This window comes from Penicillium citrinum (assembly GCF_028827155.1).
Source record: "Penicillium citrinum strain IBT 23319 chromosome Unknown utg000007l:1.0-2040159.0:1.0-2041076.0, whole genome shotgun sequence".
Lineage (NCBI taxonomy): Eukaryota > Fungi > Ascomycota > Eurotiomycetes > Eurotiales > Aspergillaceae > Penicillium > Penicillium citrinum.
Genome location: NW_026622692.1, coordinates 1755968 through 1770198, shown reverse-complemented (window position 1 = coordinate 1770198; position 14231 = coordinate 1755968). Strand labels below are relative to the sequence as shown.

The 14231-nt window shown below is 45.7% G+C and overlaps 6 protein-coding genes across 6 annotated transcripts; 4 read left to right on the top strand and 2 right to left on the bottom strand.

The window, feature by feature from the left end:
- Nucleotides 1–682: 682 nt before the first annotated feature.
- N7469_008333 (uncharacterized protein) lies at nucleotides 683–1021 on the top strand (the record flags this gene model as incomplete). The annotated part of the gene is made up of 1 exon (XM_056647251.1): nucleotides 683–1021. One exon carries the CDS (start codon nucleotides 683–685, stop codon nucleotides 1019–1021), a length of 339 nt encoding a protein of 112 aa, XP_056498802.1.
- Nucleotides 1022–1433: 412 nt separating this feature from the next.
- Nucleotides 1434–2515, top strand: N7469_008332 (uncharacterized protein; the record flags this gene model as incomplete). The annotated part of the gene is made up of 2 exons (XM_056647250.1): nucleotides 1434–1592; nucleotides 1697–2515. The coding sequence occupies 2 exons, from the start codon at nucleotides 1434–1436 to the stop codon at nucleotides 2513–2515; spliced, it is 978 nt and encodes a 325-aa protein (XP_056498801.1).
- Nucleotides 2516–3233: 718 nt separating this feature from the next.
- Nucleotides 3234–4673, bottom strand: gpaA (guanine nucleotide-binding protein subunit alpha gpaA). Its single transcript, XM_056647249.1, has 4 exons — nucleotides 4523–4673; nucleotides 4111–4453; nucleotides 3476–4032; nucleotides 3234–3416 (listed from the first exon to the last, which is right to left on the bottom strand). The coding sequence occupies exons 1-4, from the start codon at nucleotides 4638–4640 to the stop codon at nucleotides 3373–3375; spliced, it is 1062 nt and encodes a 353-aa protein (XP_056498800.1). The 5' UTR covers nucleotides 4641–4673; the 3' UTR covers nucleotides 3234–3372.
- A 3675-nt stretch (nucleotides 4674–8348) lies between these two features.
- N7469_008330 (Smr domain-containing protein) lies at nucleotides 8349–9331 on the top strand (the record flags this gene model as incomplete). Its single annotated transcript, XM_056647248.1, has 4 exons — nucleotides 8349–8382; nucleotides 8442–8542; nucleotides 8668–8918; nucleotides 8992–9331. The coding sequence occupies 4 exons, from the start codon at nucleotides 8349–8351 to the stop codon at nucleotides 9329–9331; spliced, it is 726 nt and encodes a 241-aa protein (XP_056498799.1).
- Nucleotides 9332–9807: 476 nt separating this feature from the next.
- Nucleotides 9808–11003, bottom strand: N7469_008329 (FPP/GGPP synthase family protein; the record flags this gene model as incomplete). The annotated part of the gene is made up of 2 exons (XM_056647247.1): nucleotides 9808–10558; nucleotides 10621–11003. 2 exons carry the CDS (start codon nucleotides 11001–11003, stop codon nucleotides 9808–9810), a joined length of 1134 nt encoding a protein of 377 aa, XP_056498798.1.
- A 1208-nt stretch (nucleotides 11004–12211) lies between these two features.
- N7469_008328 (cell division control protein 14) lies at nucleotides 12212–13245 on the top strand (the record flags this gene model as incomplete). Its single annotated transcript, XM_056647246.1, has 2 exons — nucleotides 12212–12467; nucleotides 12629–13245. The coding sequence occupies 2 exons, from the start codon at nucleotides 12212–12214 to the stop codon at nucleotides 13243–13245; spliced, it is 873 nt and encodes a 290-aa protein (XP_056498797.1).
- Nucleotides 13246–14231: the final 986 nt, after the last annotated feature.

The following is a 14231-nucleotide window of genomic DNA, read 5'->3' as shown; positions in this document are numbered from 1 at the left end:
AACCCAAAAGTAAATTGAAACTAAATTCAAGAAGAATACTGACACTGGGTAATGCACCCAGTGACAGACTTGATTTTTATAGATCCAACTGGCGCGGGTGCCAACCCCGCCAATTCGACTTCTGCTGTGCTCTTCTTCTTCCTCTTGCTGCTGCTCTTTATTTTTATTTATTTTTATTTTTATTCCTTTCCTTTCCATTCCGTCGATCATTCAATCCTCAGGCCCCCAGTTCATTCACTTTATTTATAAATCTTGATCATATCCCCCCCCCCTCGTTCAAAGATAAAACTCCGAATCCTTCGATTCTCCTCTTTTGCCCCGCTGTGATAGTTACCAGGTTGAGCTGCATTTGTACTCTCCACTCAAGAGCCTCACCAAAATTACAAATCCCATAAGAAAGGACTCTTTCCCTCTTTGACAACCGTGGCCAGAGTGAATACTATTACTCGAGACTGAACTTCCCCTTCACCCCGCGATGGTTAGGAAAGAAGGAGGACTACTAGTACTCGTATACTCGCAATCCCGGGCTATACTTCAATTTCTCCCCGATTTACTATACTCCCGAGTATTCCTGATCAGCACAATCATTACGAGTGTATTTCTGCTCTCAAGATTCATCATCAAATACCTCAAAACGAACAACAACTTCTCCACTTCTGATTTTTGGTCCCAACTCTCCAACATGGAAAAGGCATCCTCAAAATCCTCTTCCACATTGCCACCATCCGCCACAGCATGCGATGTGTTAAAACCACTTTCGCAAAATGGAAATTTCCCATCTAGCGGGGCCGTGGCGAAGAAAGTCAGAGAACAAATGCAAATGCAAATGCAAAAGAATGGGAATTCCTTGTCCGCTTCCTCCGCTCCCAATGCCACGCAACCTCGATCTGGATCTGAGACTCACAGTACTCCATCGGCAACAGCTTCCGTCCAACGACGCAGCGAATCAGCCCAACAAATGCGCGAACTGGATGGTGAAGGCATCCGGACGTGGCGCCGGCTAGTCGTCGAATATAGTTAAGTGGTCTTCAATGCCACAGCTCATTTTCAACTTGGGCGGTTCTTTGTGTCTTTTTTTTTGTTTTCATGTCTAGCTCGGGTGGCCCTTTTTGTCGCATGCATTTTAGTTCTGTGTCACTGTGATTATGCATCGGGGTTCTTTTTTTTTCCCTATTTCATTTTTTTATGATGCCTGATACATTCCTTTTTTTTTATGATATTTTGCCACGTCATTGGGAGGCAAGCGGTTCTGTCTTGTTCTTTTCTCTCTCCGTTTTCTCTTTTTTTTTTTTTGTATACTTCCAAGTCCATCTTGAAGTCCGATGACTAAGCGGGTGATCCCTCCTTCACGTCCAACTGGCAGATTCCTCTGATTCCCCCGTAATCAATCAATCAATCAATCAATTCTCGTTCTTCCTCCACTTATTCCCGACATGGCTGTATCTGCATTCCCATCCGTGGAGGATTCTCCAGATCTGACTCTTTTAAATGTCGCCCGTCTCTTCACGCGCCTGGAATATAATCTGCTCTCGCCGGGTGCGGAGCTCCGCACCATACGCAATTCCGAGCTCCAGCGCATACGAGTGACAAAGGTAAGCATTTATGCTGGAGTCCAGCTATATCCATATCACTTCTTCAAGAATCGCAGAGATGTATATCTTGCAGGAGTAACTGAGTGGCACCATACTGAAAATAGCCCTGGCAGAATGTGGAATATGCGCGGTCCCTCCTCTCCCAACTTGAGCGCTCCCTCCCACAATTAAAACAACTCGACCGCCGACATGAAGCGCAGACAGAGATCGCCCGCGATAGATCACTCCTCAAGCGAATTCAAATTATCCTTGACGGAGAAGATCTCTGCGTAGACGAGAATGACGGGGCGGACGACGAAGTAGACGACGAATGGAAAGAGTTACTTTCAAAACCGATTGTCGAGAAGACTGTATCTTCTCCAGAAATCAACGTCACCCAATCACAGACACCAAAGAAAGAAACTGAGTTCGAAAGCACGAAGACTCCAGCTACAACTGCAATTGCGAATACGACTGCGAATATAGTTACGGCCACACCCACCGCACCATCAGAACCAACCTCCACCCTACGCAACCGTCATACTCCCACAAATCCATCACCAAGAGAACCATCCGCAAGATCCACGGGCAGAAATACATCCCCGCACGACCCCAAAGAGGCAGCCGAAAAGGCTCTTGATGAAGATCGAAACGAACAAGAAGACCTAACAAGTTCGCTCATTTCAATGGCCTCACAACTTAAATCGCACTCGCAAACGTTCCAAGAGACATTAGAGAACGAGAAGGATGCACTAGAGCGAGCTGCTTTGGGCATGGATAAGACTTCCTCGACGATGGAAGCTGCGGGGAAAAGGATGGGGATGTTAAGGCGGATGACAGAAGGGAAAGGTTGGTGGGGACGAATGATGCTGTATGCTTGGATTTTTGGATTATGGATTGTGGCTATTTTGATTGTTTTTGTTGGGCCGAAGTTGAGGTTTTGATTTGATTTGGTTAACATGATGATTAACATGAAGAGAGTGATACCCTGGGATGCTATTAATTCCAAGTAACATTGATATACATAGTACTACAATTAATTTCACTTTACAATAAACCAAACGTCTCAATTGACCATCATCTACTTATCCTTACGTTCGCACTATACTATACTCATGCTTACGACAATAACCGGTCTTTCGGAAACCCGATAATTGAATTCTGTCTGACTATAACCCAACGACCGAGGCATGACACATGAGAAGAGACATGATAATTCCGTGTATCCTGTCATTTCCCCGTGCCCATTGCCCGTCTGGTCGCTCGAGGCTTCCAACGGACGCGAGACCAAGGAAACGATGGGGGAGACGGTATGTTTACATACAAAAAGGAGAACAAAAAAGATGAGGGTAGGGCGACAACCACAAGAGATGATAGGATATCCAGCATTCAAATCAGACAAGGGGGAAAAATGGAAAGAAAAGAAATAGGAAAAGGATGAATCAAAGGAAAATGAAGAAAAAAAAAGTTTCAGGGCCATCGCGAATTAAGCGACAAAGCCATGGTTTAGAATAGGGTTCTCCCTGTTCTGCTTCGTCGAGAGCAGGAAAAAGAAAAATAAAAGAAAAACCGGCTAGAGATCGTGTCAGGGAAACAAACAGAAAAAGAAAAAGAAAGGAAAAAAAAAAGACGAGCGCAATTAAAAAGGACACAAGGGGAAGAAAAAATGAGGAAATGTTCAAACGCCGGAATCTGGAACGAGGCTTTTGATCACAATCCCGGCGAGATCCGATTACAAGCCGAAGGAAAAACACATGCGATCTAGTTCAACACACTGCGACACCCTGGGATTTGTAGTTCATTAAATCAAACCGCAGAGTCGAAGGTTCTCTTGGATGATGATATCTAGAAAAGATAATTAGCATTCTGTGCATTGACACGTTCAGTAAGACAATAGAACATACCGTTGACGGCCGCCATGACGAAGCGGATTTGAGTGGTGTCAGTGGCACAGGTGAAGTGGGTGTAGATCTGCTTCTGCTCGGCCTGGTTCAAAGAGACGAATCGGTTGAGGATGTAGTCACAAGCAGCCGAGTAATCGGCACCACCCTCGTAGTCGGGGAAGTAGTTCTTCATCGGGCTGACGGGCAGCTTCTCCTTGAATCGATCGATCTTGTTGAGGAAGAGAATGATGGAGGTCTTGACGAACCACCGGGAGTTGCAGATAGAGTCGAACAGGGTCAGAGCTTCTTGCATACGGTTGACGGTCTCATCCTCGAAAAGCAGCTGGTCGTATTCGGAGATGGCGACCAGGAACAGGATGGTGGTGACATTCTCAAAGCAGTGAATCCATTTCTTTCGCTCAGATCGCTGACCACCGACATCGAACATGCGGTAGGTCAGATCGCCAATGATGAAGGTAGTCTCGGTAATACCGGTGGTCTTAACACGGGAGCGAAGAACATCTTGGTCAGTGGGGAGGTAGTCGGGTTGGGCGATCCGATCAATGGCATCAAAGTAGCTATCCAAAGTTAGCATTATATCAAGAATTTCACACCCCACATTTCGCGGTTCGTAAGGCACTCTTCTTAAAACTTACTATTTAGCAGAATCATTCAGCTGGTATTCACGTGAGCGCTTGAAGCACTCCTGAACACCAGTGTCACGCCACAAAGCACCAATGGCATTGCCAACCTCAGGGGGAATGCTGTCACCCTCGATCTGAGCGGGCTGCATGAAGATGGTCTGGACGTGATATTCATTGCGCGCGTCCTCCAGGGGCAACTCAAGAGACTCCATCGCCTCGAGAATGACCCGCATTGACTGAACAGTGTTGCTGTAGATAATTTCTTTGAAGGATTCGCGTTCGTCGCGCGAGTAGCCGCCCTCGTGGATGAGCTTCATCTGCTTCAGAATGGTAGACTTGCCCGACTCTCCGGCACCTGCACAGGATCTAGGTCAGCTTTCGATGAAGGAAGGTCGTGAGATCATTCCTTTCTGGGCAATCATACCAAGCAACAACATCTTAATCTCATTCCGTTGCATCATCTTGTCGCGCTTAAGCTGGTTCTCAATCTCCTCGTTCCGTGCCTTCCCCCCCTTATCCTCAGTGCTCATACCACAACCCATGATGGCGGTATTTGTGAAATGTGTTTGTCGAAAGGGTAAATGTTAACGATAGTTGTGCGGTGGGGGTGAGCCGACAGATTGATCGGGACGATTACAGGGGGGGGCTAGAAAACAGGCGCGCAAAAACTGTCAGCAAACGGAAAATTGGACCTCGAAAGAAAATGAAGCAGAGTGATGGTGCTGAATGGTTGTCGGGGACTTGGCGAAGGTGGTACAAGCCGCAGAAAACCGACGTTTCAGGATGGAATCGTGTCGATGCAAGGGTGAAACCACGAAAAAAAAAAAGGATGGCAGCACGAGAGATTAGAAGGATTGACATACCTTGAAAGGTAAAGCCGCGGCACAAATGAGAAAGGAGCGATAACTTCGAAGTTGGAGTGTACAGGTAAAAAAGAAAAAAAGGAACAGAATAGAACACCGTCACCAGCTGGAGAGAAGGAGAGGTTCAAGTTTAAGGTAAGGGGCGAGAAAGATGGAGGAGGGGGAAATTGGGATTGGGAAGTTTCAGCAGGGAAAGGGGATACCATGTAATACACACAATTAAGTATGGGTGGACGGGTGGACAAGAGGCATTGTGACATAGTCTGACGGTATTTTTAATCTTAGGCAACTTTACCATCGCAGAGTGTGTTTGAGCATCTGATTGGCTGGAAATGGGTGGAGCTATGTATTTTATTTTGACCAATCATAGTTGATTCAGAGCCCCTTTTCTTTGTACGCACAAGTATACAATCACGTCAATATATATCAGTATAAACAAAGTAATAGAATGTAAAATGCAGCAAGTATTAGAATCAATGGGATATACAGACACTATTGACACTTACTCTTAATCGAACTCTCTAGCTTGAATACTTACTGTATTTCCAATCTCATCATTCCTACTCAGTTCAGCATTCAGGAGAAGATCTACATGTGGAGACCTCAAGACACTAATGATTATTGTCCGACGACCGTCTCCATTTTTGAGGGCATGATACAGGGACCGAGTGCGCTCCAGTCTCTGGATATTTTCTCCCCGTCGTATAAGGCGGCCCTACCATTGATGACATCCTACAATTACTGTACTCTAGTCTCGGCCCTCTATCCGACCTACCGTTGAGCAATAAGTTGGAGTACCCAGTACGGGGTTTCATACCGATGTACTCCGTACCCCGTCTTACTGTAGGATAAATTCATTCATGGACGCAAATCAGAGACTGACTGGCTCTCCCTGTGATCTGGTACAGACTCTTTGTCCTTCTTTTTGGTCTTTCGGCTCTGACTTACCAGAAACTGCGGCTGCTTCAGCCTGGAACAATATTCACATTTTACTCTGTATGTAGCAAGATCTCACCGTCACACTTGAATCAGCAGCCCACTTACTCAGTCTGGACTAGGATCCTCCCGTCCCTCTATGTACAGAATCTACATAAGGAGTGGATGGGACTCATGATCTCCACAGGGTGGCGTCAGACCGGCTGTTGCAAACCTGTATGCATAGGGAGAGCATTTGAGCAGAAGATTCTTTGTATAGGATACCATGGAGACAAAGTCTCAATAAATGTGCGGAAAGTTATACACAGTACTTCAGACATGACCCGATTTTGTAGCTCTTAGGTACTGCTTTGCATATACTCCATAAACATACTACTACTGTACTATGTATGTATTGTGTCATGTACTCCGTACTCCATATCTCCATCTTGTATGCACGATATGCAGATCCGTCGGGGAGGACACAGGACAAAGAGACCTTTGATCCCCGTGGATCATCTTCCTGCACGGGATTTTCAAGCAATGCGGGTCTAGAGGTGGAAAATGTATACAACAACTGGGCCCCAAACAAGAGAATTGCGCACATGGGTCTCACATGGCCCGCCCCTGAGCTCATGGAATTTCTGGAATTTCCTTCACTGGGGCACGCTATCGGAGTCTGACCCACTGTCTAGTGCTTCTAGCTCTTCATTTGCCGCGCGCCATCCTCCCCCTTGGATATGGAGAAGCGAAGTGCCTTCCTCAAGGAGGTACGAAACCAAAGTTGAGATTGTGCATCCTCACGTCCGGGTCCAGAGCTGTACTATAGTCTGCTGACTAACAACACTAACAGCTCCCCAGCTCCATCCATATACTCTTTACGGAATAAATTTGCGTCATTAAGTCGGGATCCGCTTGAATCTATTGTATGTGCACATGTGGTTCGATAGATACCATGCGAAATAGTTCGAAATAATAGTGTTGACAGACCGGCATTCGAGCCTCCAGTTACTCGATTTGGAGACAGGTCGACTTCGAAGCTGTCGTGGCGGTACTCTGAATGTAATCTTTTTTTGGCCAGCAGGTCAACGACTGTATAGACCAGTAGATGCAATTTACTTGATTTTTATACGACCTCATTATACTTTTCATTTCAATTTTGAAGATTTCGAATGAGAATGATAGAATGCCCAGATTGTAGTATAATTTAGCCGCCTCCGCGGAAGTGCAACCCGAGAAACCTTTAAGAGCCTACTGTCTATACTCCGTACGTATCCTGTACACGAAATTGCAGTTGTTCTCCACCTGTGGATATTATCACACTTGTGACAGTATCTAGATAGACCTGAGCAGGTCTATCTAGATACTGTACTTGTACTCCGTACGGAAGTATATAAATGAGTCTATCTGCTAACTAATCCCCACTTTGATATCTAGATACTAGCTTATACCCTGAGATGACCATCCCACTCTATTCCACGGACAAGAGATAAATTATTGATGATTGGATCCATCGGATATCCTTCTGTCACCTGTCAATCCATTGTGTATTCCATCAACGTCAAATCTTTTCTCCGAGCTTAGGCTATGAAGATGAATTATGGAGAGTATACTATATTATATATGATCGGCCGTTCTGTGAGTTTGATGCTAGTGTATTCCCAATTTTGTGCTTTTGGCATATGAAACACTGACCACTTCCTCAACTTCGAGAGTAGGTTAGATCCGAGTTTCGATGAAACCCCGGAACGAACCGGTTCATCATGAGGTCAAACCTCATTGTCTATCCAGTATTCCGTGTAAATTGATGGGTGTGAGAACTATCTGCCCAGATAGACCAGATGGTCGGCACTTAACAGTGGACTCAAACAGTATACAGAGCATGGACCCGAAATAGATTAGCTCGTCTATAGTACCATAATGTCCTCCACCACGCTTGAAATTATCTTTTGTATGGAGCAGGCAAGAAAGTATAAACTCCACTGATTCAATAGTGTGAGATTTGCTCAACTTTAGGATACTCATATACTACAGCTATATAGTATACAACTGTGCTTATTCCCTCCACATATACATAGTATGGAGTAGATAGCCTTGGTCTATGTTCTAGGGTGTCTGTGTACTGATGGTGCCTGGTAATACCAGTAGTAACTAGGTCCACAGTCCCTGAATACCAACAACTTACATCTAATTCAATTCAATCCAGAATACACTAAATACCACACTATACAGGAATGGTACAATTGGCACTCAAAGATGACCATCAGCATAATGCAGATGTAAATTGGAATAAATAAGAAAAACATCACTTACGGAGTATACTCGAAAGTGAACCATGGAACCTCCAATTGATTCCGAATTTTCGGCTTCTCCGCCGATCTGATTTGGTCCGATTTAGTCAATTTCCCCACTCAATCTTTTTCCCCTGCAATTCCAACCTCCAACTTCTTTACGTCTCCATTCCACTACAAAATGTCCTACGAATTGTCCCACCTAGGCCCGCGGGGTACGTTTGCGCGCTAATCCTTGAGCCCTGAAACAATTTCCTCCTAACACTTTTCCCAGCCTTCAACCACGACCAGAGCGGTGACGCCGAAGCCGAGTACGATCGTCTTCGCGATCTCGCACGCCAGGAAGCCAACAAGCGTGGCGATTGCTTTCACCGGGTATGTTCTATTCTCAGTGCTTTTCAAGTCTCCTTCCCCCTTTCACTGCATTCTATACAAGTGCAGTTGGGATTGTGAGCACTTGCAGTGGTTAGCAGTTAGCAGAATGATCTGACCCCGTCTAGTCCAAGGAAGCCTACTCTAGCGGTGATGGCGCCGCCGCCAAACAGCTCTCGGAAGAGGGCAAGGCCCACGGGCGCAAAATGGAACAATATAACAAGCAGGCGTCCGAGTTCATTTTCCGCGAGAATAACGCAAATGGTCGCGTAGAGGCGGATACAATCGACCTGCACGGACAGTTTGTCGAGGAGGCGGAGGAGATTCTGGAAGAGCGCATTAAATATGCCAAGGCGCATGGCCAAAACCACCTCCATGTGTATGTCAACTCTCTGGAAATGCAATGTTCGCGACAGCTCAAGGATGGCATCATACTAATGTTAGTTCTCTAGCATCGTCGGCAAGGGCAACCACTCGGCCGGACATATACAGAAAATCAAACCTCGTGTCGAACGAGTTTGTCGGGAATTAGGATTGCAATATGCCACTGAGGAGAATGCCGGTCGCATTTACGTCAATCTCACCGGTGGTGAAGCCGTCATGCCGAACTACCCTTCGCATCAGGCACCGCACCACGGTGGTTACCCCGGTCAACAACAGGGTCATCACCAACAGCACCAGAACCAGAACCAGCAACAGCAACAGCCGCAAGACGAGATCGAAAAGGTTGTCAACGCGTTGCTACCCAGGGTTATGCGCAAGTTGGAAAAGGCATGCTGTGTGGTTATGTAAAAAACTTGCCTTCGTTCTTGACTTCTTTGGGATTGGCCATGATACACAAAGGTAATGGTGTTTTGGAAATTTTTCATAGATACATACCCCATGTCCGTGCGTATTGATCATGGTGATGTGATATGGTTTAATATATAGCCGGAATTTACGACTCGTCATGAGGATACTCGGGATACTAGTTACTATTCCAACTTATTGAAGTTCTTCATGGTTGCGGTCATTGGTACCACCCACAGTGGACAGGTGCTGTCCATGGGTCTTCTATACTCAAAAACTCGCTTGGATACCCATACAGTCTCTGATTCTATGTAGTCGGAGATTACCTAGATGAATATCGTGTACTCGTATCATTGCATATTGCCAATCATATCAAACATGAGATGGGGTATATATCAAAAGAAAAGCCAACTCCTTCAGCTGAATGTCCAACAACATCGTAAAAAAAGACAAACAAAACGACGGTACCAAGCACATCACTACTGAGCCACCTCATCGGACAATGTAGAATTAACAATCTTTTGCAAAACAGCACGAACCATCTCTCCATCTCCAGCACCATTAACACGAGGCGAGGCATCAATAGCCTCTATCAACGATAAAGCCCTATCTCGCAAATCCAACACAACTTCACGAGTATGGTTGAAACTCCCCGTACTCTGCATATATTGCACCGCATAGCGCTTCACCTCGTCATCCTGAGTTTTCTGCTTGAGAATACTGAGCAACTGATGATTTCCCGGATTAGACCGAATACTATGAATAATAGGAAAAGAGAATTTCCCCTCTGTCAGATCTTCACAGAGACCTTTATTATGTGTGTAAGTCGTATTAGAAAGATTGAGGTAGTCGTCGCAAATTTGAAAGATTAGACCCATAACATTCACCAGACTGACGCAGTCTTTTCCCGTCGTACTTTCGGCTTGCATCAATTTGACGGCGAGACGAAAGAGGCCACCGGTCTTATTGCCGACCATCTCAAGGTACTCATCTTCAGTGGGGCAGGTGAGAGTGTCGCGCCAGAAGAGGTCCATTCCTTGGCCACGGTGGAGGTTTAGGAGCTCTTTGACATAGATATCGATTGCGGCGGGGTTCTGTAGTTGTTGGATTTCTTGTAGAGCGAGGAAGTAGACGTAATTGGCTGAATTTATGGTCTGCGCTGTACCGAAGATGTTATGTGCAACGGGGATTCCACGGCGGAGGACAGAATTATCTTCCACGTCATCGATTCTATAGAGGTTAGTCAACTGCCAGTGATATACTGATGGGGCGCTGCTACTGCTGCTACTTACAATAGCGATGCGGTATGCAGCATGGTGACCACTTTACTGATAATGGCCAGACTTGCTGGCGGGACTTGGAGCCATGAGTTGAATGCCTGGATGAGCTGTGTGCGTACATCTTTGCCGGGGTGTTGGTGCATATATTCGTATGGCCCCATGATGATTTCCTCATTTTTCGGCGACCAAGTGCCATCCTTATATTTAGTGCCGTCAACGCTGGATTTGTTGCGTTTATGTTTCTGCCTTGTCGAGGGTGTGTTGAGGATGGATTCATCAGCGATGGATTTTCGATGGCGGTGGGATGGTGGACTGGCCGGACCATTTGTAGCACCAGCCGAGCTGGTCCTCGGAGGGATCGGGCTGGGTGGTTGAAAAGAAGTATTTTGGTTCATTTTTCCAGGTATTTAGAGGTGGAGGGGGAGGTGGTGGTGATGAGGGGAAGATTTGGAGGGGTGGAGTGGGCGGATGCGGAGAGACAGATTCATGTGATGACATCAAATCAGCAGAAATATACATAGTGCCCAAGTGTCGTACTCTACAGTATCAGGATCATTGTCAGATAATAAAATGGTATCGAGAAAATATTTAATAATTATAGTCGCATCGTAGTATGTGAATGTCCTATACTAATATTAATACATACTCCTATACACAGTCAGTAATCATCGGTGTAAACCGGCCCTATAAAGTCAGACAGCAGATACAGCTGAACTGGAGTTCAGCTGTATCTGTCACTTCGATCGACGAGAATAGTCAGTTACCATAGACACGGACTCTGGTCAGCTGGTCCACACTGATCCACACAGCAACTCGGGCTGTTTATAGTTCAAAGTACACTAGGAAATTACATTATCACCAACTGGTCAATCCGGGATGGCCGATGACTAACCCGAAACAGGCAAGGAGGGACCTGAAGAAGCGAGTGAAGGGCGCGAAGGGATGTGATGGGATGTGATAAAATGGGTTTGTGCAGATGTCAACTTGAAGTTGCAGGTGCAAGGGGATATTGTTTGGATAACATTGGAAGGGATACTACTAGCAAACTATTAATGAATTACCAGGAAGTACTACAGATATAGTAGAACCTGGAAGACAGATTCTTGTTTACACACAATATTGTAGCAAGTCTAGAATTCTACTCTAATCAAGCCACAAGTCACCACGAATGACATATGATGTCTCCACAAGAATAAGAGCCTCTCTGGGGTTGAAGTGCAGACAAAACCGGTTTGAAGAAAAGCAGTTCATAGCTTAAACTACCATCGAACCAGGGGATTCTCTTTTGATTTGTTCCTTACAGCATAAAAATTGAGTGGGTCGCCCGGGGCAACCGCCCTTTATTTACGTTGCCCAATTGGGCCGTGGTGGATCGACCAAATCTGACCTCATCGTCTTTCAACACGGGCCACTCCCAGCCATTCCCCATTTTTCCCGATATAAAGAAACTGCATATGCTCTTCAGCTGAGCTGAAGTCTCCATCTTGGTGTTGCCTGTGCAGAGCTTTTTCTTTTGGCCGGCGTCCCGGCTGTGTGTGACTTTTTTTTTTGACTCTTCCTCCTCATCTTTTTATTTACTTCCTCGTCGAGTATACATACACTCATGGAGACTCTGCTGGCACATTCATTTGATTACCTCTCTTCTTATGAGCCTAGCAAGGTTCGCAAAGGCTTACGCCAGGTTGAGGGCCTCTTGGCCCAAATTTGCCTCTCCAAATCTGCTGCCAAATCACCACCAGACCGTCGCAGGTCCTATCTTGCTGTTGAAAATCAACCCGTGCCAAAGGCGTTGAACGAGCTGCACGATGACCCAGCCTTTAGGGAATTTTTCAAACTCCAGGAGGGTTTTCAATGGAACGGTATGTATAAGAGCTGTCACATTGACACAGCATAATTACAATCCCAACAACAACAACCTCAGCAAAAAAGAAAAAAAAAATCCAAACGAAACGAAACGAAACGAGAATAAGAAAAAATATATATATACTGACGAATCATTTTTTTTTTTCAATTTTTCTAGTGGCAATGCGTCTTGTTTCTTGTTTAGAACATCTTCTCGGCCGCGGCAGCAATGGAACAAATGACATGCTTATCGTGTGCACCCTCGACCTCATCCAAGGCGCCCTCCTTCTCCACCCTCCATCTCGTACCCTTTTCGCCCGTGAAATCTATATGAATCTCCTCCTCGACCTCCTCGACCCAATCAATTGTCCAGCCATCCAATCCGCAACCCTCCTCACCCTCGTCACAGCCCTCCTCGAGTGTCCGGCTAATACCCGCACATTTGAAGATCTCGATGGTTTACTCACCGTAACATCGCTCTTCAAGCAGCGCGCCACATCTCGCGAGGTCAAGCTCAAACTCGTCGAATTCCTTTATTTCTATCTCATGCCCGAAACCCCCATTCTTGGTCCGGGTGCTATCTCCAGTCCACCGGGTCTGCAGCGCAGTCCTAGTAAGCTTTCTTCACGCCCACATTCGCAACATTCACATTCGCCTGCTGGTGCAGGGAAGATGGCGAGGGATACGCGCACAACGGATGAAAAACAGGCTCTACTTGGGAGGTACTTGAATAACGTCGAAGATTTGGTGGAGGATCTCAAAGAAACCGCTCCGTTTGGAGCTACGGTTTATTAAATGATGCTTTTTTTTTTTCTTCTCTGCTTTCCTTTTCGCATGGGGATGACTATGATTCCGCCATCATGACAGAATGTGTGAGATGACCGCATTGGTGTGGTTGAGCGGGTGTTTTCTTTTTCTTTTTCTTTTTCTTGTTTCATTTCCTCTTCTCCTCTTTTCACTTCCTTATACTGCCTCTTAGCCTTTGCTTCTTTTCTTCCTCTCTTATATATGTCTTCAATCCCCACGAACTGATATATTCCGTCTGGTACGGCGTCCAGATTATGTGGTCAGGATTGATACTTATCTTTTGCACTCCAGTTTTGTTCCCGACTTCATCCTTCATCTTTCTCTCCTTCTCCTGTCTCTTTTCATCTGAAACAAGGTTTTTTTTCCCCCTTGTTCTCTGTGGGCGTCAACCCGATTTCCTTACCAGTCTCTAATGGCGACATGATCGTGTGACGATACTTCTCTGTGAATACCTCAAATAACATCAAAATTGGATCAATCCCTATACAAATACCTTATCCTCGTAAAGATAACGAAAAGATTTCGCATTCAATTCATCTGGTGTTTTGAACCTGGTTTAAGCTCATACTTCATTCCCGTCGTTGTACGGATGCACTACATATAATCATCAGCTTTGTCATTGGCTCTATCCCCTGCAATAAATGTTGTTCTAGTCCTCGCTGTTGGTCAGTGTTAAATAACCGGGTCAAAATGAGTCAATCGCTGTTTCGAATGCTAAATACATTCCAGTCTGGGGGTATTCCAGCTAGTTGTAGGTTGGGACACTATCGATCAAGCGCAGGAAATATAAAACTCCACTTGTCCCCTCCCTTTACAATCAATACAACCCCTCCAGATATCGCAATACTCTGACAGAACGATATTGCTGCCAAATTCAGAAACTATCCGGGATACCCTTGCTGGGAGAGCGAGTGGTGAGGTATCTGGGCCGAGGTAGCGACCCGCGAGGCCATTTAGGTCTTGATGTACTACGA

Bases quoted from the DNA above. Each gene is read 5' to 3' on its own strand.
- gpaA (XM_056647249.1), bottom strand. From the start codon at position 4,640: ATGGGTTGTGGTATGAGCACTGAGGATAAGGGGGGGAAGGCACGGAAC. The intron at 4,033-4,110 runs GTAAGTTTTAAG...AACTTTGGATAG, and splicing joins CTGAATGATTCTGCTAAATA to CTACTTTGATGCCATTGATC. The intron at 3,417-3,475 runs GTATGTTCTATT...TATCTTTTCTAG, and splicing joins CGTCATGGCGGCCGTCAACG to ATATCATCATCCAAGAGAAC.